This window comes from Leopardus geoffroyi, chromosome B3 (genome assembly GCF_018350155.1).
Source record: "Leopardus geoffroyi isolate Oge1 chromosome B3, O.geoffroyi_Oge1_pat1.0, whole genome shotgun sequence".
NCBI classification, from domain to species: domain Eukaryota; kingdom Metazoa; phylum Chordata; class Mammalia; order Carnivora; family Felidae; genus Leopardus; species Leopardus geoffroyi.
The window spans coordinates 827,640-847,561 of record NC_059337.1 but is presented as its reverse complement, the minus strand read 5'-3'; the positions used below and the strand labels follow the sequence as shown (position 1 = coordinate 847,561).

General features: G+C 59.6%; 1 protein-coding gene across 2 annotated transcripts in view; it reads left to right on the top strand.

The window, feature by feature from the left end:
• Nucleotides 1-405: 405 nt before the first annotated feature.
• The window catches only part of RASGRF1 (Ras protein specific guanine nucleotide releasing factor 1), a 100,829-nt gene continuing 81,312 nt past the window's right edge, over nucleotides 406-19,922 (top strand). Inside the window, exon 1 of one of the 2 annotated variants that reach the window (XM_045448552.1) lies at nucleotides 406-502. In XM_045448552.1, coding sequence (XP_045304508.1) covers nucleotides 464-502 — 39 coding nt within the window. In that variant the 5' untranslated portion in view covers nucleotides 406-463. Of the gene's footprint in view, nucleotides 503-1,174; nucleotides 1,854-19,922 lie in introns of those variants that run through there. The other variant, XM_045448551.1, reaches the window with a different exon arrangement.

Genomic DNA, 19,922 nt, shown 5'->3' with positions numbered 1-19,922 from the left:
AGGCCGGAGCCTGGTGCCCAGGACCGCGCGCGGCGTCTCCTCTGCGCCGAGTCGGCGGGCCTCCTCCCCGCGGCTACCTGATTCCTGGGCCCCTTCCCTGCGCCAGCCCAGGGCGGTGTGAGCGTGTGTGTGAGCGTGTGAGCGTGTGTGTGTGTCTGTGTGTGTGCGCGCGCGCGCGCGCCGGCGGGGAGGGGTGCTCGCAGGTTCGGTGCTGTAAGATGGTGTTCCTCCCTCCTTCCTTCCTTCCTTCCCTCCCTCTTCGGGGCCGCGCGGCCGCCCTCCGCCGCCGCCGCCGCCAGCGCGCTGGGCCGGGCCGGGCGCCCCCCTGGGTCCCTCTGCGGCAGCCGGCGGTGCGCGCTCCCCGCCCCGGCGCCCCTCTCGCCCGGCGGCCCGCGCGCCCTGCCGGTGCAGCATGCGGGCGCGGTGACGTTCCCGGATAAATGCCGTGTAACTGTGTAGGCGAATGGGAGCTAAAAATAAGAACGGAAAATCTATCATTAAGGTATCATTGCGCCAGCGCAGCTATTTGAAGGCTCCCATGGTCCCCGGCGCCTGCGTTTGAAGCCCGCCTTTAGGCTTTGGGGGGGTATTTGCAGAAAACTCCCGGCGGCGGCTCGCCAGCTAGACCTCGGGGGCGCAGGGGGGGGGGGGGGTGGCGCCGGTAATTATGGCAACGCGCAAAATGAAACAAAATAAAATGAGCGCTCACCTAACCCCCTCCCCCACCGCACCCCCTGTGCGGTCCTCAGGTCGCTGGGGAAGCCGCCGGGAGCGCGGCTGGACCCTGAAATGAATGTGACCCGGCCGTTTACGCAAAGAATAGGACCGAAAGCTCCTTCAGAGCTATTTCGCCAACCACCACCCTCTTCCATCCACATCGGATTAGAAAAATAAAGTACCGGGAGGGAGCCTTTGGAAGAGAAAATGAAAACTGGGACTTAACCCCGGGTCGCCAGTGCGCCGCGGTGGGGCGCAGAGAGGCAGACTCCCAGGATGGCAAGCCTCCGGGGTTCCATGGGGTTAAACGAAAATTGATCTGATTTGGTTTCTAGCACCCGAAGGGGAGCAGGGGAGACCGCGGGGACAGGGGCAGGGTTTGCGCGTGTGCTTGTGTGTGCGTCCGCGTCCGGGGAGGGGGAGGGGGCGCCAAGGTGCAGCCTGCGCGCCGCTCTGCGCCTCGGCGGGCTGCGTGCGTGTCTCTGTCCGCGCTGCTCACACGGGCTCTTCGAGGGATCGGCGTCACATGACTCCGCCTGCCCCTCGCCCGCGCGCAGCTCGCCAGTCCCTCAGTTTGCCCGGCGCCGGGGGAGGGTCGGGCGGCCTCTCCGGGGCCCGGGGGCGCCGCGGGGCGGAGAAGAAGTTCCGGCGGGGAATGGTACATCTCTCTTCCAGAAGCCGCGGCCCGGCGCCAGCTCCCGGAGTGTAGATATTTGGGGGGAGGGGAGAGCGACCAGGAGCGAGCGAGCGAGCGAGCGAGCGCCGGAGAGAGGCAGCGCGCCGCGCGCACGGACGGGGGGCCGCGGGGTGTCGCGCGGAGAAGATGTAAGCGCGTGGGGTCTCGCTGGCCTCCGAGCACCATGCAGAAGGGGATCCGGCTGAACGATGGCCACGTCGCGTCCCTGGGACTGCTGGCGCGCAAGGACGGCACGCGCAAAGGCTACCTGAGCAAGCGGAGTTCGGACAACACAAAATGGCAAACCAAGTGGTTCGCGCTGCTGCAGAACCTTCTCTTCTACTTCGAGAGCGACTCGAGCTCGCGGCCCTCGGGGCTCTACCTGCTGGAGGGCTGCGTCTGCGACCGCGCGCCCTCCCCCAAGCCTGCGCTCTCGGCCAAGGAGCCGCTGGAGAAACAGGTGAGGCCGCCGCCGCGTCTGACCTCCCAGCGCCCCCGCCGCGGCCACCCTCGGCACCCCGGGGCCTTCCGCCGGCCCGCGGCGCCCGAACTTTGGTCCCTCCCCTCTGGGCGCCTTCGGTGCGAGCGGAGGCTGGGCCCTGGCGGGAGGGTGACCCCGCGGCGGGCAGAGGGGGCAGGGACTGCGGGCAGGGAGTAGGCGCGGGCTGCGGCTGCCCTTCACCCGGAGAGCTCCGTGGGAGGCGGGGACACAGGGACCGAGACGCGGAGGCGCTGGGGGGCGACGGGGTGCGGGAGGAGACGGGGTTCCGGAGGACCGGGGATAGACGATGAATGAGGACCGACATCCAGCCAGAAATGGTGCTCCCCACCCCCACTGCCACCCCGCGGCCCCCGACAGCTCCGACAGTCTGCTCCAGGCCTGGAGAGGGCGAGACGGAGGCGTCCGAGCGCCTGGGTCCCCTGCTCCACAGCCGCTCGGAGTGGAGAGCCCGCCCTAGCTCTGCCGAGTTGGGGGGTGCGGGCCGCTGGGGTCGGTTCGGTGCCATCGGGCGCGATGAGCTCCCGGCCGGCCCCAGGCCCGGGCACCAGACCCGGGTGTGCCAGGAACCCCTCTGGCGCGCGGGGACCAGGGCCAGGGCTGCTGCGGAGGCCGCGGGACAGGCCGGCGCTGCTCTCCTCCCCCTCCCGCTGCGACTCCGCCACCGCCGCAGTCCCGCTGCCCTCGCGTTTCCAGAGCTGCAGGACTACGGGGCCGGGCCTGGATTTGCCCGAGGGCCAGGGCGGGGTGGGGGTGCGCCTCTGGCGTGGAGGGAGGGAGGAGCGACCGAGAGCGAGGGCAATTTTTAAGCTCGATGCGCTCTCCAGAGGCGACTGCTCCGTTTCCATGCCTCTGGGAAGGGAAAGTCAAAGATAGTGGTTCCTAAAATGTCATCGCTGGAAGGGACCCGAGATCCGTGGGGGCTCCAACCAGCTAGCTGTTGCCTGGAGGAGGACGCTGAGGCCCACAGGGAGAAATTTACTTGTCCAGTGTCATACCACCAGTCGGCCGCTCAGGCTCAGGAAAGAGCACTGGGGTCTCAAAGCCACTGCTGCATGGAGACCAGTGGTGATGGAAGTGGCCCAAGTGTTGGGAATAAAAACCCTGCTCGAACCGGCCCACCGTGTTGTGGGGACGGGTCTGAGCCCGGCGTCTGCAGTACGCCCCTTCCTTCCTTGCCCTTGTCTGCTGGCGTTGGATGATTTCTGGGGACTGGGAAATGTGGACAAGAATATTCGAGGGCCCATCTCTGGGGACGGCAGGCCACACGGCAGGGAGAGGCTCGCCAATGGCAAAGCTGAGCAGAAAGCAGGCAGCTCCTGGGCTCCAAGCACACACGGGGCCTAGAGGACTCACCCGGGAGAGCCAGACCCAGGCTGGGCCAAAGACGCCGCTCTCAGCCCTTGATAGGCTGTCTTCACGGGCCTTCCGGAACATTGCCAACCTTTGCCAGCCCAAGTCCACCTGCGGCTGCCGGCAGCCTGCAGCCCCAGGCCCAGTGGAGCCCACCAGCACCCCCCACACCAGAGCAGAGCGCTGGACGGGGGTGGAGGAAGCTGAGTGGCTGTGGGGCTCCCAGCCTCTGTTCTCAGCCCTCGGAAGCCAGAGGCAGGCCTGAGACTGAATCTCCGCGCCACGACCTCAGCACACATGCTCAACTTCTCTGAGCCTCTGTTTTGTAATCTAGATAATGGAGATAATAGCACCTACTTTTCTGAGATTTCTAGAACGCGGGCAAATAACGTATAGGAAAGCATGCTCACAACACGTTTTAGCTGGATCTAAATAAATTGTAGTCGGATCTCCATTACCCACTTGGGCAGGGAATAAAGGCCAGACACAGAATGTTAAGGCTGAAAGGCAGCTCAGAGAGAGTTCACACATAGCCAGACGGGACCAGAGAGTGGGGGTCACCTATCCCCACAGAGTAAGTCAGGGCAGAATCAGACCTAGAATTCATCCAGTGTCTGAGAATTCCTGAAAAGGAGATCTTGTGTTGATCCCAAATCAGTCTTGGCTCAGGTAACAAATCATGGTAGCAGCAGATTTTGGACGGGACAGGAAGGCAAAACCCAGAGATGATATGCTCACATGTTAAGGGCTGTGTCCCCAGAATGCCACCGATCAGGCGTCCCCAGATGTGTTCAGAGAGCGGGCTCGTGGCGTGAGAAGATTAGGAGGTGACGATCTGATGCGGCCCAGCTCGGGTGCAGATTCCGTTAGGGACACGTGCTTTGGTCTCAGGCACTTGCGTTAGATGTCCCTTCTGTCCCGCTCCGGAGCTTTGGGAAAAGTCCACTCACCTTCTCTGGCCTGTGCGTGTTTGTAAGAATTTGTAACGTTTCGGTTCTAAATTTCAGAGCAAAACCGATAGTCTCAGCAGCTGACCCATCTCTCTCATCGGGTTGGGTGCCCCATGGCACCCCCCGGGGCCCCAGCGTGCGAGCCTGGCTCCCAGCCATCCCGTCACCGGGCCTGCCTGGCATATGGGCCCACAGGAAGCCCGGACTCGGAACCGGCTGGGCGTGTGGTGGGGTGCCCTGGTCAGGGCCTGGGAGGTGCCCAGGCTGACCGGACCGGCCGGTATCTGTGAAGCCGCCGTGTTACCAGGATGTCTTTGTGTTGGGTCGACGCAGGTGGCTTCCCCCCGGACAGGCAGGAATGCGTCAGGAACAGAACACACAGTAGGTGCACAGGGAGCGCCTGTAGAGCCGAACTCGGGGTCTCTCGTGTTGATTCAACGCTTCGTGCCCTGGGGCCTGCCGCGTGCTAGGTCCAGGTCCTGTCGCCGTGTCGCGGGCCTAGGAAGCTGGATGGTCACGGCCCCCAGACCCTAAATACGGGCACTCGCCTGGTGCAGATTCTCCAGCAGGACAGAATGCAGGTGCTCTGGGAGCCCAGACCCCAGCACCAGGCTCAGCCTCGGGGGATGCCCTGGCCTCTGGCTGCTTCCGTGCGGGTCTGACCGCGCCTCATGCAGCCCCGGTGTGCTGGAGCCCTGACCTGGGACCCCACACCTCATGAAGGCAGACTGGCACGGCTGCGGTCACCTCCTGCCCCGGCTCGCTCAGTGCTGACTTCCTCTCCTCCCAGCCCCGGTGCCCTGGACTTCGGGTTTGGATTCAGCCTCCCTACAGGCTGACCCTTGGTGTGGGAGCCGTGCTCTGGCCTTGAGCGCCCCACCCTCGTGCTGAGCCCCCTGAAATACAGCTTCCAGCCTCAGCTTCTCACCAGGCGACCCTGACCATCCAACCCCAGCCCCTTCCTCGCCCCACCAACCACAGGGGGTCCAGCCGCGGACCCCAGGCTCTTCCCGATTCACTTAGGACAGATGGGACATGGAAGGGACACAGACCCCCTTCCACGGGAACCTCAGCACTGATGTGGTTGGAGGCTCCAGAGGCCGGGGGGTGGGGGAGCCCAGAGCACCGATTGTCCCCCCTCCCCCCAACCGGGTGCCTTTCCCCGGAGATAAGGTGGAGCCCCATTCCCGCTCCTCACGGGACGTGTTCCTGGTCGGCCTGGAGCGTTCACATCAACAACAGTCCTAAAGCTGCGAGCGTGCCCGATTTACAGATGAGGAAACTGGCTGGCGGTGCCACCAGCAAGGCGGGGGCCGAGCCGAGACTCCTCGGGCTCTCCCGGTCCGCAGCGACGCCACCGTCTTCGCCACGAAGCTTGCCCTCCCGTTGCTCTAGCACATTCAGCTTCTCGGCCAATCAGAAAACTGCAAACCTGGAGGGAGGGGGTGAGGTTGTGCCGGAAGCAGCCCCCTGAGACGCAGAACCGGGGCTCGGACTGCGGACGCTGGCACCTGCAGAAGGGCCCACGGGGCGCCCCCCCCCCGACCCGGCAGGTGTGGGGCCCCAGGGTTAACTGTGTGGGGTGCCCGTTCCATCCCCCCTACGTCTCTAGAGCTGAAACGAGGTTGAAGAGGCTCGGTAATTATACCTTAACTGGGACAAGGAAATGCCAGGTCACTGCTCGTCTGCTTGGTGACAGTGGGGTGATGGGACTGGACCAGAGGACACACAGCTGCACTAAAATACACTACCATTTGTGTAGCAAACATTCGGGCTCGAGGCGCCAGACCCGGGCTCAGTCCTGCGGCTACAGAGAAAAATAAAGCTTAATGTTGGTCTTCAAAGAGCTCGCGGTGGGGTGGGGAGCCCTCCCTGGGCTCACTCCCATAGTTATGCCAGGTGTTGGGAGCTCTCCCTCCCCTGCTTCGTGCCCAGCTGGGGTCACTGAACACCCTCGCTCACGCTGTCCCCCTCACCCCCCGTCCACACAGCCCCCACCAGGGTGGTCTAACCGCACGTCAGGTCACGGCACCAAGCCTGTGAGGCCATCAGTGGCTCCCGTTGCCTTTAGGAAAAAATGCGAACTCCCAGCCATGACCTGGGGCGCCCTCGGGACCCAACCTCTGCCCCCACCCCAGCCCTGCCCCACCGTCCACATTTTGCCCCTCCACCCCTTGCACCAGCCTCTGCTTTCCTACCTCAGGGCCTTAGCAGATACTTCCTCCGCCTGGAATGACCTCCCAGCCCAGGCCCTTCAGTGACCAAGTCCTGCCTCCGAGGTCTCAGCGTAGAAGCCACCTCCTTAAGCTTCTCTCACCACACACCGGGGCTTTTTTCCTTCCACGCCATTGTCACGGTCTGCAAAGACCGTGTGTTTGGCTGGTGGTTTGTGAGTGGACACCACCCCCAGAACGCAGGTGCACGAAATCGGGGGAAACCCCCCCCCAGAACACAGGTGCAGGAGATCGGGGCCAGCCAGGGCAGAGGCCGATGGGGCTGTCGTAGCTAGTAGTTGGGGGGCTTGCTGAACCCCGGGCAGCAGCCGGGTCTTTACAACAGAGACTGTTTACAGACACTGAGGTGCCCCTGGCAGGACCTGCGGTCCAGCTGGACAGGGTGGAACCTGACGTCCGACTGCCGACCTCAGCCTGGGGCAGACGCGGTGCCACCAGCAGAGAGAGACATGGGAGGGGAGCAGACCCGGGGTGGGGGGTGGTGGATGATGGCGAGTCCATCCCAGGAGGTCAAGGGTCAAATGTGAGGTGACCCCAGGTGTGGTGACTGCAGGTGCAGTGACCCCGAGTGTAGGGAGGCTACTCACGGAGACAGAGGCCTCCAGGCAAGCAGGGTAGGTGCCGACGGGCTGGACTGCTAGAAGGGGCCGCTCGGAGGGTCTGGCTGGACCGACACGTGCCCGGCCTGGCCCGTCCACTGTCCCTGCCCCCTCCGCAAAGGCAGCCAGCACCGTGGACGCCGACTTGCCGGGGTGCCCGTACCCACAGCTCGGTTCCTGACGCTTCCAAGAGAGTTCTGTCACTGCACCCTCGTGGCAGGAGGACCGGGGCCCAGAGCGTTTGCCGAGGCCCGAGAGCGGAGGTCGGGTTTGAGCCTCCTGTCCACCCGGTGACCGTGACGCGACACACAGGCCCCTCTCCTCGGCCCCTAACCTACGGCTTCCCTGCCATCTGAGGATCCCTGGGGCTTCTGCAGGGACCCTCGGTGACCACCATCAGGGCAGTGGAGTGGGGGCCACAGCCCTCATCAGAGGGAGCAGCCCCACTTTTAACCACCGTCCGTAGTAGGGGCCCACGTGAAACGTCATCTTTACTAGTGGCTTCAGGAAGTTTCATCTTCACCCAAAGGCAGCGCTCTGCGGCCTGAGCTCTCGCGTGGAGTGAACGTGGACTCGGCCGCGGGTGACCTTGTCGCCGAGCGCTTCACGACGCTAGACCAGTGAGCACAGGAGAGTGGGGAACACGGTTCGCGGAGCACCTCCGATCCGTGCCGGGCACCAGGGTGCGGTTTCACGTCCGGCCCCTGCTGAGTCCTCTCAGCAGCCACTGCTAACCCATTCTCGAGACGACAAAACTGAGGCTCAGAGACGTCAGGGACTCCCTCGGGATTACAGAGAGCGTGCGGCAGAGCCGGCAGGCGGACCCGGGCCCCTCGCCCGCCTGCCTCCGGGACCTGAGCCCTCCGCCACTCTCAGCACACAGGCCTGGGCCGGGGGCGGTGGTGGAGATTACCATTCTCTGCCAAGAAAAAGAATCAGCAGCAAGTGAAAATATGTCACTGTCGCTCCGGTGACTTCTACGAAGCAGCTTCTGCTTCTGCTTGGGTGGGAGCCTCGCAATTCGAATCCCATGAGCGTCAAGGCCAAGACAGGCATCCACATCCCACGGTCCGGTCTCCCCGGAACCCGTGGGAGCCCGGAGCCGGCGCCCATGTGCACACAGCCAAGAACAGGACTCAGCCCCCTGAAGTGTATGCGGGAGCGCCGGGGACACGTGGACCCGGGAGGGGCCCAGACGCCTCCGCGCGGGCACCTGTGGTGCAGTGGGCATGCCCACCCCCCCCCCCACCAGAGAGGGGCACACGGCCCCTCAGATGCAGAGCCCGGTCGTGAGCTCGCTCACTGAGGACGAGCCACCCCGCCCAGGCAGGGAGGCAGCATTAGGCGGTAGCCACGGGCCTCGAGCCACGCGGACCGGCGTTCCTGCGGGTTCTGTCCCCTCGTAGCTGGGGGGTGGTCACGCTCCCTGAGCCCCGGCCTGCCTGCTTGTGAGGTGGAGGCCGTGATGGAGCCTCCCTCGGCCCCCTGCTCCGAGGCTTAAACCAGTGGCTCTTTGAAAAGCGCTGGCACAGCCCAGTGGGTCTCGTCAGTAAGCGGTGGCTGCTGCGGCTTCGGGTCCCGCCTGCGTGACCAGCCTCTCGCTCAGCGGAGCAGCGACCCCGGGGCCTGGCGGCCCTGACGGGCATGCAGCCAGTGACAGCAGGCCCTGAGCCCGGATATCAAGATGGGTGGGAATTCTTCACCCGGAGAACCTGGGCGCTTCTGGAAAGGTCTCGGCAAGTCTGTCCCCGGTGCAGGGACGGGGAGCGATGCCCGCAGGAGCTCGTTCCGTCCCTGCTGGCCACCCCAGCCCCGTCCGTCTTGCCCCCTGCACATCTCACGCCCACCCACTTGGCGTCTGCCTCCCCCAGCTCTGGTCCAGGCTGCCGTCCCCCCTCACCGGGACGTGGGGGTGGCCTCCGGGCCGTGCACTAGTCAGGATGGGCCGCGCTCAGCTGCCGTAACAACCGCCATCTGCGTGAATGCGGGAACATGTGTCTCTTGTCGGTGCCTCTCCCGCCCCGTGTGCCTGGCGCCGTGATCACTGGGGGCCCAGGCTGATGGAGATTCGTGCTGACACCTGCCTCCGCGGCCACACCCCCCCCCAGGAGTGACCCTCTCTGGCCTGAGCTCAGTGGACGAGGCCAGTCACGTGGCTTCAGCCCAGTGGCAGCAGGCAAGTGCCGGCCTCCTGTGCCTGCGGGCGGAGCTCCGGTGTCCCCGCCGTCTGCCTCCAGCCGCTGTGTCCCACAGGCCATCTGCCTGGGTGCAGCCAGAGCATCCGTGACACACAGTTCCCCCTCACACACATTCCCAGCAGCGGGGGGAAGGCCAGGCGCCTCACGGCGGGCGTAACGGCGGGAGGCGGAAGCCCGGGCTCAGCCCGATGGGTTCACACTTGCAGGGGCAGGTCTGGGCCAGGCCTCCCCTTTTCCTGACGCTCAGTGACCGTCATCCCTAGGCAGGCGCCAGGAGAAGCACTTTGGCCACCGGGTTTCCCCTGAAGTAATGAGGAAGAGAATTCTAGAAGCAGAAGTGGCGTTCTGTTCCGCAGAGTTGCTGGTGCCTCCTGGGAGCCAGGCCCGTGCTGCCCGGGGCCAGGAGGACGGGACAGAAGGAAGGGCCTGCCCTGGAGGGGCTCGCCGTCCAGCGAGGAGCCCCCCCCACCCCCCCGCCTCCGGTAGACAGCGGCAGCACAGGGGGGGCCAGTGCCGGTGCAGAGCAGAGCCCGGGTCTGTGGGAGCCCAGCCGGGGGGCAGCAGGGCAGCTCGGGCAGGAAGGGACCCGTGGGACATCGCGTGGGGGCCATGGGGGCCCGCTGAGGCCCGTGTGCCCGGCTACTGAGCCGGCCCTTCCCCCCAAGAAGTTTCCCACCGGGTTCCTGACGGAGGCCGACGCCACACTGGAGCCTGTTCCTGAATTCGGCAAACGTCCTGTGATCTGGTCGGTGGCAGGGCCAGGCCGGGACGGGTCTGCGGGGGGGGTGGCGATGGACTGAAAGATGTTCGTGCCGGACCAGCTACGCAGGACCTCCGTGGCCCTGGCTTCTTGGGCAGAAGTAGCTTCAGACAGAGACCACCCGGCAGTAGAGGCTCGTCGAGGCTGACACGGGTCCCAGGCCTCGGGCTGAGCACCGCCTAGTTCAAGGCTGACTCTGAGGGGGCCGGCCCTGTAGCCACTCATCCCCGTTCTGGCCGGGCCGGCAGTGAGCCGTGAGGTGTCGGCAGCAGCGGGGCTCAGTCCCGGCCGGGGAGGGCCGCAGGGACACACAGCCCAAGCCCCATGGGAGGCGGGAGCTGGATGGGGCCTGAGACAGACACGTGGCCCGGGGACCGGGCCGAGCCCGGTGCGGTAACCAGGCCCTGGAAGGATTCCAGCTGGAGAGCTCCGAGGCCCCTCGGGGCAGGGGCAGGATCCAGGCCCCTCGTGATCCGTATGGGGCGGGGCATCAGGAGCGGGACAGCTGGTCGGTCCAAGGAGTGACGCGGGAGCAGCGCCGGCCCGGGGAGGCCAGTCCTTCCAGCGAGCGGGCCCACTCGGGAGTGCCGTGTGGCGGGCACGAGACTGGTGTGGCTGGGGCAGCAGCCAGCATTTGAGGAGCGAGTTCTGTGCTGCAGAAGCAGTGGGGGTGGGGGGGAGCCGAGGACACTCCGGGGTGACCTGGCCCGGGTGGGAGGGACCCCTCCCTGCAGGGGCCGGGGAACAGGGCGGCCTCCCTGGGAAGTCTGACCGTGAGAGGTATGAAAGGGACCTGAGGGGGAGCCTGGATGGACGGCCCTTATGCGGCGGGGGGGGGGATCCAGGCCAGGGCGTGTCCACACACGCACACACACATGTGCACGAGAACACTCGGGGTTCTCCGGCACAGCCCCCTCTGGACCGGGAAAAGCAGCATCCAGCAGAGAGGTCCGGCCGAGGCCCGGGGCCAGCTGGACCACAATCCCGAAGGAGGAGCGGGAGGGAAGAGCCAGGACCTGTTGGGGGACAGGGCAGCAGAGTTGAGCAGGAACGGTGCCTCCGTCACTCAGCTAGAAGCAGGGGGCAAGCAGTGGGTCTGGGCTCTGGCCAAGCAGGATGGAGACCGGGGCCAGGGGGAGCACAGGGGGCCTTTCAGTGGTCCATGTGGGCGGAGCTGAAGCCTCGAAGCAGGGCGTGGCATGGGATGGGGGAAGGCACAGCGTCTGGAGATTCCAGAGGGAGACCCTTGCTGGCCAGCTGAGTATCAGGAATGAGAAGAGATGGGAGGTGGAGTGTTGCACCGGCTGCCAGCCATTGCCTGCTCGACCTTGGCACAGCTGCAACCCCTGGGTTCGTGACCCCCAAGCCTCTCGAGTACGCACTCGCGCAGGGGGGGTTTGGGATCAGGGTGGGCATTTTTTATTTTGAAACAACAGTTGTGGGCTCTCAGGGCTCTGGAGGCCAGCGGTCTGAAGTTGGGGCCGTGCTCCCTCAGACGTCCCAGGGAAGAACTTCCCTGACCTCCTCCAGCTTCTGATGGCTTCTGGCAACCCCCGCTGCTCCTTGACCCACAGACGCAGCTCTCTGACCTCTGCCCGTCTCTTCACTTGGCTTTCTCCCTGTGTGTCTTTGCCCAGCTGTCAGCACAGAGCCTGACATGGGGCTTGAACTCAAACCGTGAGACCATGACCTGAGCCAAAGTCAGACACTTAACCAACGGAGCCACCCAGGCACCCCAAGACCTTATTTTCAAATAAGGTCACGGTCACAGATTCCAGGGGGGTTTGGAGGCTGCAGTCGCACAGCTCGTGAACGCACACGCGTGTGTGTTTCCTGGGAACTTGCCACCAGTAGTTTGATTAGACCCCCCGCTTAGACTTGCAAAGGATTTGATTGGTTCGAAACCCGTTATTAAGCACTTTTATGGACCATGAACTCTCACGTTATCTCTGTGAGGTGGGCGATAACCTTCCCCGTTTTGTGAAAGAGAAAACGATCTGATAGATCTTCGGAATCTGAAAACCAAAGGGTTCCGTGGTGGCGTAAGTTCCAGGAAATATCCTTCGTCGCAGGACTGTGCGGGGCCTTACGATGTGAGTAGGCCTCCGGTGGCCCCCGAGAACCAAGGACTCCCGTCGTGAAAGGCCAGTGCCCCCCGCCTTACGGCCAGCCCCGCCGCCCAAGCCTGGGGAGCACAGTGTCACCTGCCTTGTGGCTTTGCTGTTAATTAATAAGCCTGGCTTCTGTGCCACGGTGACAGATGTGTGACAGATGTGTTCAGTCACCCATTCAGCAAATGGAGGCTGCTCCGTGCCAAGGCCAAGGCACAATGCCGCGCTCCAGGGGCATGTCTTGGTCAGGAATCGTTTAGCGGAAACGGGAGCTTGTTCAGATCAGCTTAAGCAAAGGGAAGGACTTTGTTGGAAGAGCCGCGGTGGTGACCATGGAGCCTCGGAGAACACCTGTGTGCGGCCTCCGTGGCCTGGACCGGGAACACGCCTCTGCCCAGCCCCCTCGCTACCCAGTCCCCGTCCCCGCTTCTCTCTGAGACACTTGTTTCCTTCTGTGCCTTCTCTCTGGCTCTTGGCGGTCACCAGGCACAGCTCCTCGGCTGCCTCTCCACGTCACCGTTGCAAACACCTGACACCCTGGGTGTGACCGCTGGGGCACCTGCCCACGGCCGCCCCAGGGCTGCGCTCCCGGTGGGCGAGGGGCGGGCAGCGGGGGAAGTGCTTCTGCTCGGGCATTGCCCCCTCGGGGTTCCCAGCACTGGGTGGACATCGAGACTAGCCGCCCCAAGCCCATCCCCCTGCCCGGACCCTCTGCCCCTGGTCCTGCTTTAACAGGTCTCAGGAGGGGCCTGAGTGTGCGTGGCCCAGAATGAGCCTCTCCGCTCTCCCGGAAAGACCACTACAAAGCCATCACAGGGGCGCCCGGGGGGCTCAGTTGGTTAAGCGGCCAACTTGATTTCAGCTCAAGTCATGATCTCATGGTTCGTGAGTTTGAGTCCCGGGTCGGGCTCCACGCTGATGGTGCAGAGTCTGCTTGGGATTCCCTCTCTCTCTCTGTCTTTCTCTGCTCCTTCCCCTCTCTCTCTCTCAAAAATAAACAAGCTTAAAAAAAAAAAAAAAAAAAGAAGCCCTCACAGCGCAAGCTGATGATGGCTTTGCGGGGGGAGAATGAGCAGGAAAGAGACGAGCTAAGCTCTGGGTCCAAAGAGCAGCAGGCCTTCTGAAGGCCTTTCACGTTTGTCATTGATAGCCGTGAGGTGACCAGTGTGCGGGCCGCCGTGGGGACCGAACACACGTGGGTTGGATTCGTGCATGAAGAATCCCCCAGGCAGAGAGCGAGCGCGGGAGAACTTTGTTTCCCACGATGGATTCCACCTGTGTGCCCTTGTGGCGCCTGTGTCCCCGTGAGAGAGAAGAGGCTGTCCGGTGTCCCCCTGGCTCTGAGCACCGCCAGACGCGCCCGGCCCTGCCACCCGGGGGGGGTGACCCTCCGTCCTGCTTTGCCCAGGACTCCCGTGGTCGGCACTGGAGGTCTGTCCTTCGGGAGCCCCTTGGTCGGGGGCAGCGTGGGGCAGTGGTCACCCTGCCCGCCAGCTGGGCGTCCTGCTGGGTGTCCTGGACGGTGGAGAAAGCAGGAGGCGGGGGCCCTGCCAGCCACCCCACCCCCAGCTGCCGGGGGCTCCTGTCTGCTCAGCCGCCCTGGATGGTAGAAGGTTGTGACCCAGGCCTGAGGACCCCAGGAACACCGTGCCTGGGCAGGACGTGCCTGCCACCAGCAGGCAGTGGGAGCCGTTGGGTGGGCAAAGCCCCTGGACGTGGTAAGGCCCCTGAAAGAATCCTGGAGCTGTTGTAACGGTCTGGCTTTGAGGCTCAGAGTGTTTCTGGATCCATCGCAACCTTCAAGTCGAGGTGCCCACCTCTTCAGGTCTAGGGACGCTCTGGTCTGTCCCGGATGTGGAGGCCCCCGCGTGGACTTCTGGGCCCTTCCCTGCAGCCCTGGACGCTCCCGGGGTCGCTCATCGAGCCTGCTTCCGTAACAAGGTCAAGCGTGGTCCAGTGGCAGGTTTGCCTCCGTGGCACCTGTGGGTCTGTTCCGGCAACTCCCGCGAGACCTGTTAAGATTCTGTATAGAATCCTCCTCCCAGAGGAGGCCCCAGCTTTGTGTCTGAGTTTATCCCATATCCTCGATGACGTGTAATGTGTGAGTACTGACCCCTCCCCACACGGCGTCCCGGGGAAGCCACACGTGTGGCCCTGCGTCGCACCGGAAAGCTTTGGGGTGTCCCCACCGCTGATTCCAGAATGATGCTGCTGTTCTGTAAAGGGATCCGTCCCACGTGGTCACGTTGTCGTGGTAGGTGTGACGCGGGTCCTGCCCTGTGGTCATGTTGAGGCCCACGTATTATTCTGGTTGAGTGCAGACTTTGGGAAGCCCCAAAGTGGTCCTGCTTGGTCGGGCACCATTCTGGGTGTGCCTGACGTGTGGTCCTGGTCACGTCCCAGTGGGCCCCTGGCCCCAGTACGTGTGCCGTCCACCCTGCAACTCCGTGGGGCCCACCTCTGGCCTCCGCTCGGCCTTGTCTCTCTGGGGAGGCCCAGGGGTGGTTCAAGCTGTCAGGGCCGACCTGAGGTCTGTCTGAGCTTGGATCCGACACCGTCTGAGGCTGTGGGACCATCTTAAGAGCTCCGGTGGTCCCCGGGGTCACTGTTCCTCCCTAGAAAAGGCTGATGTTGGCAGTGTCTATCCAGAACCCCAGAAACACCCAGCTCCCTTCTAGACTGCCAGCCGCGTGAGGTCCTCGGGTAGTTGGGGATAGGACATCCTGGTCCTGGAAGTCTCCGGTGAGCTGGGCTGGTCCCGCTGACGCCGTGGATCCTGGGACCTGAGCCAGAGCAGGTCGGCGAGCCCTCCTCCCTCCCTCAGCCCGCGTCCTAACCGCAGACCATACTGCTCCGGGATCCGGAAAGCCTGTCCCAAACCCACCCGAACGAGCCAGAAAGGAGCTGAGGGAGCGGAGAGTGAGGCAGGGGCAGAGCACATGTGTCCAGACTTCTGCACCAGGAGGAGAGAAACGGGGAGCCCCTGATCTGACTGCAGCCTGTCACCAGCCTGAGAGGGAGGAACTGACCAAGAGGGGAGCTGTGCGGGGTGCTCCTTCCTGCAGCCCCGGCCAGCCGACCTCACCTTCCCTGCGGAAGGAGGCCGAGAGGTGTGGGAGAGGGACCCGGGGAGGGTGGAGACCCAAGGGGCAGGGACCGACCCAGCGAGAAAGGGGCAGAGAGGAGCACGGATAGGACAATAGATAGAGGCGGAGAAACGGAGAGATCACAGAACAGCAGGGAGGTGATGGCTTCCCAGCCCCGCGAGTGACGAGGCGGGCTCCTCCTGGAACATGCCGGCGGGACGCAGCCCGGCTCCCTGTCCAGGCTGCTGCGGTGGAACCGGGATGGGCCCCCAGACCACCCACTCCCACCCCCGGCCCCTCTGGTGACCACCAGTCCGTTCTCTACTTTTCTGGGAGTTTGGTTTGGCTTGGTTGGTTTTTTAGGTTCCACTTTTCTTTATCCGTTCATCCTTTGATGGACACCGACGTGGCTTCCGTGTCTTGCCCACCGTACATGACGTTGCTGTGAATGTGGGGGTGCGGGTGGGTTTTGGAATCAGTGACTTTGTCTCCTTCCGATAAGTACTCCGAAGTGCAGTTGCCGGATGGTAGGGTCGTTGTTTTTCCAACCCGAGGACCCTCCACACCGTTCTCCGCGGCGGCTGCACCGGTCTGCGTTCCCACCCACAGTGTGCGAGCGCTCCCTTTCTGCGCGTCCTCGCCAACACCTGTTGTTCCCTGTGTTGTGGATGTTCGCCATTCTGACAGGTGTGAGGTGGTACCTCTTTGTGGTTTTGGAAAGAGAACGAGCAGGGGAGGGGCCGAGAGAGGGAGAGAGGGAATCTTAAGTAGGGTCTGTGCTGTCGGCACAGAGCCTGACACAGGGGACTCGATCCCACAAATGACAAGATCGTGACCTGAGCCGAAATCAAGAGTCTGACGCCTAACGGACGGAGCCCCAGGCGCCCCTGTGCAGACGCTTTTTATTGTGATGAAGTTCCGTTCGTTTATTTATTTTTGCCTTTATTCCCGTTGCCTTTGGAGTCAGATCCAAAAACACACCGCCGAGAGTGAAGTCAAGAGCTTCATGACTACATTTTCGTCTAGGATTTTTATGGTTTCTGGTCTCACATGTAGATCTTTAATCCATTTTGAGTTTATTTTTGTGTGTGGTGTGAGAAAGTGGTCCAGTGTCATTCTTTTGCACGTGGCCATCCGGTTCTCCCAGCACCGTTTGGTGAAGAGGCTTTTTCTCATTGCACATTCTTGCCTCCTTTGTGGTAGATCAATTGACCGCATCAGCATGGGTTTCCTTCTGCTCCCTTCTGTTCCATTGATCCGCGTGTCCGCCTTCATGCCGATAGCGTAGTGTTGGGATCACCACAGCTTTCTAATACAGTTTGGAATCACCCAGCGTGATGCTCCCAGCTTCCTTTTTCTCAAGACCGCTTCGGCTTCTTGTGATCTTTCGTGGTTCCACACGAATTTAAGGATTGGTTGTTCCGTTTCTGCGAAAAATGGCATCGCAGTTTTGAGAGGAATTGCATTGAATCTATAGATTGCTTTGGGTATGTGGACATTTTAACAGTATTAAGTCTCCCATCCGAGAGCGCGGAACGTCTTTCCATTTCCTTGTGTCGTCCTCAGTTTTTTTCTTCAGCGTTTTATACTTTCCAGAATATGGGTCTTCGCCTCTTTGGTCAGGTTTATTCCTGGGTATTTTATTATTTTTGGTGCAATTGTAAATGGGGTTGTTTTCTTAATTTCTCTTTCTGCTGTTTTAATATCGCTGTGCAGAAATGCAACAGATTTCTGTATGTTGATTTTGTATCCTACGACTCTGCTGAGTTCATTTATCAGTTCTAGTAATTTTTTGGTGGAGTCTTTAGTGTTTTCTGTATATAGTGTTATGTTATCTGCAAATAGTGAACGTTTTATATTTTTCCGTATCAACTCGGATGCCTTTTACTTCTTTTCCTTGTGTGGTTGCTGAGGCTGAGACTTCCAACATTGTGTAGACTAGAAGTGGTGAGTGGACATCTGTCTCATTCCTGACCCTCGGGGGAAGCTGTTTCTCACCACTGAGGATGATGTTAGCTGTGGGTTTTCCACATGTGGCTTGTGTCATGTGGAGATATATTCCCTCTGACCCCGCTTTGTTAAGAGTTTTTATCATAGATGGATATTGAATTTCTTCAAGTGTTTTTTCTACATCTATTGAGATGATCATGTAATTTCTATTCCTCGTTTTGCCAACATGGTCTATCACACTGATTGACTTGTGGATGTCAAACCATCCTTGCATCCCTAGAATGAATCGCACTCAGTCGCAGTACACGATCCTTTCAATGTGTTGTTCATTCAGCTCGCTAATGTTTCGTTGCGGATTTTTGTATGTATGCTCATCAAGGATATTGCCTGTGACTTTCTTTTTTCGATGGCGTCCTTGTCTGCTTTTGGCATCAGGGTAATAATGCTGGCTTGGGAAAATGAGTTTGGAAGCATTCACGCCTCTTCAATTCTTTGGTAAGAGTTTGAGAAGGATAGGTGTTAAATCCTCTTTGAATGTTTGGTGGAATGCACCAGTGAAGCCTTCTGGTCCCAACTTTTGCCTGTTGGGGAGTTTTGATTCCTGATTCAGTCTCCTTCCTGTAACTGACCCATTCAGATTTTCTGTTTCTTCATGATTCAGTCTTAGAAGACTATGTTTCTCGTAATTTACACAATTTTCTAAGTTGTTGATTTGTTGGTGTATAATTGTTCATAGTAGTCTCTTATGATCCCTCGTATTTCTTTGGTATCAGTTGTAACTTCCCTCTTTCGAAAGTTCCTGATTTTATTTGAGTCCTCTCTCCTTTGTTCTTACCGAGGCTAGTTAAACGTTGATCAGTCTTATTTGTCTTTTCAAAGAACCAACTCTTCTTTTCATAGATCTTTGCTATTGTTTTTTTAGTCTCAATTTCGTTTATTTCTGCTCTGATCTTTATTTCCTTCCTCCTACAACTGCTGGGTTTTGTTACTCTTTTTCTAGTTCCTTTACGTGTAAAGTTAGATTGTTTACTTGAGCTTTTTCTCATTTCTTGCATCGCTACGAACTTCCCTCCCCAAACTGCTTTTGCTGGATCCTGTAGATTCTGATATGTTGCATTTTCACTTCTATTCACCTCAAGGGTTTGTTTGTTTTTTTAATTTCTTCATTGAAACATTTGTCGTTCAGCATTGTGTTTAATCTTCACACGTTTGTGGTTTTTTCCCGTTTTCTTTTTGCAAGCGATTTCCAGTTTCGTACCATTGTGGTCTGAGAAGATGCTTGACATGATTTCAGTCTTAAATTCATTGACACTTGTTTTGTGGCCTAACATATGGTCTCTCCTGGAGAATGTTCTATGTGCACTTGACCAGAATGTGTGTTCTGCTGTTTGGGGACGGACTGTTCTGTGTAGAGCTATCAGATCCATTTGGTCTAATGTGTCCTTTAAGGCCACTGTTTCCTTGTTGATTTTCTGTCTGGATGATGTATCCATTGACGCAAGTGGGGTGTTAATGTCCCCTACTGTTAACTGCATTGCCGTGCATTTCTCTTTTTAAGTCTCTAGTATTTGCTTCATGTGTTTATGAAGCGTATGTTGCATACATAAATATTTAAAATGTTGTCTCTTCTTTCTGGATTGACCCCTTTATCATCAGTAATGCCCATCCGTGTCCGTGATTATGGGCTTTGTTTCCAAGTTTCTTCTGTCGTAGGTAAGTGTAGCTACCCCAGCTTCCTTTTGGTTTCCATTTGCGTGAAGCATCTCTTTCCATCCCTTCGTTTCCAGTCTGTGTGTCCTTACATCTGTCTGTCCTTACATGTTACAGAGAGCACATAGGTGGGTCTTTTTTTTTTTTTTTTTTTTTAATCGATTCAGCCACTCTGCGTCTTCTGATTGGAGAATTTCGTCCATTTTTGTTTGTGGTACTTACAGATAGGTATGTACTTGTTGCCATTTCTTCATTATTTTCTGCACATCCCGTATCTCCTGTCTGTTCCTTCTTCTCTCCTTGCTCCCTTCCCTTGTGGTCTGATGCCTTTCTATAGTGTTACGTTATGTGGTTACCACGTGACCTGCATACATCAGCCTACAGACACACCTTGGAGATACTGCGTGTGCGGTTCCGGACCGTGGCGATAAAGTGAACGTTGCGATCAAGCGAGTCAAATGAATTTTTTGGTTTTCCAGGGCATGTTAAGGTTACGTCCACGCCGTCCTGTAGTTTTATTATTTCTTGGACATGTGCGATAGCACGACGTCTGAGAAAACACTGTACTTACATAAATTTTAAAGTATTTCTAACCGATGTTCACTCTCTCCTGAGCTTTCAGTGAGTCATAATCGCAGATCCCCGTGATAAAATTAATAGTAGCGAAAGAGCTTGAAATACCGCAAGAATTACTAACAGGTGACACGGAGACCCAAGGTGAGCAAATGCCGTTGGGAGAGCGGCACCGATGGACTTGTCTGATGTGGGCTTGTCACAGACCTGTCGTATGCAAAAGTGCAAAATGCAGTCAGCAGAGCGCAGTGAAATGAAGTGTGCCCGTGTGTGTGTGTGTGTGTGTGTGTGTGTGTGCACCCCAGTCCAGTTTAGTAGCTAGCAATTTAAGTTTGAGCACATCCTAAAACTTAACACTTTTACACCCTCTCCCCCACGTGTTAGGCTTTTCATGTCACGTTTCACATCTTTTTTATTTTTACCCCTTCCCTCGTTGTTGTGGTTGTAGTTATTTTTACTGCTTTTGCCTTTAACCTCCATTCCGGCTTTGTAAGGGATTGAGCCGC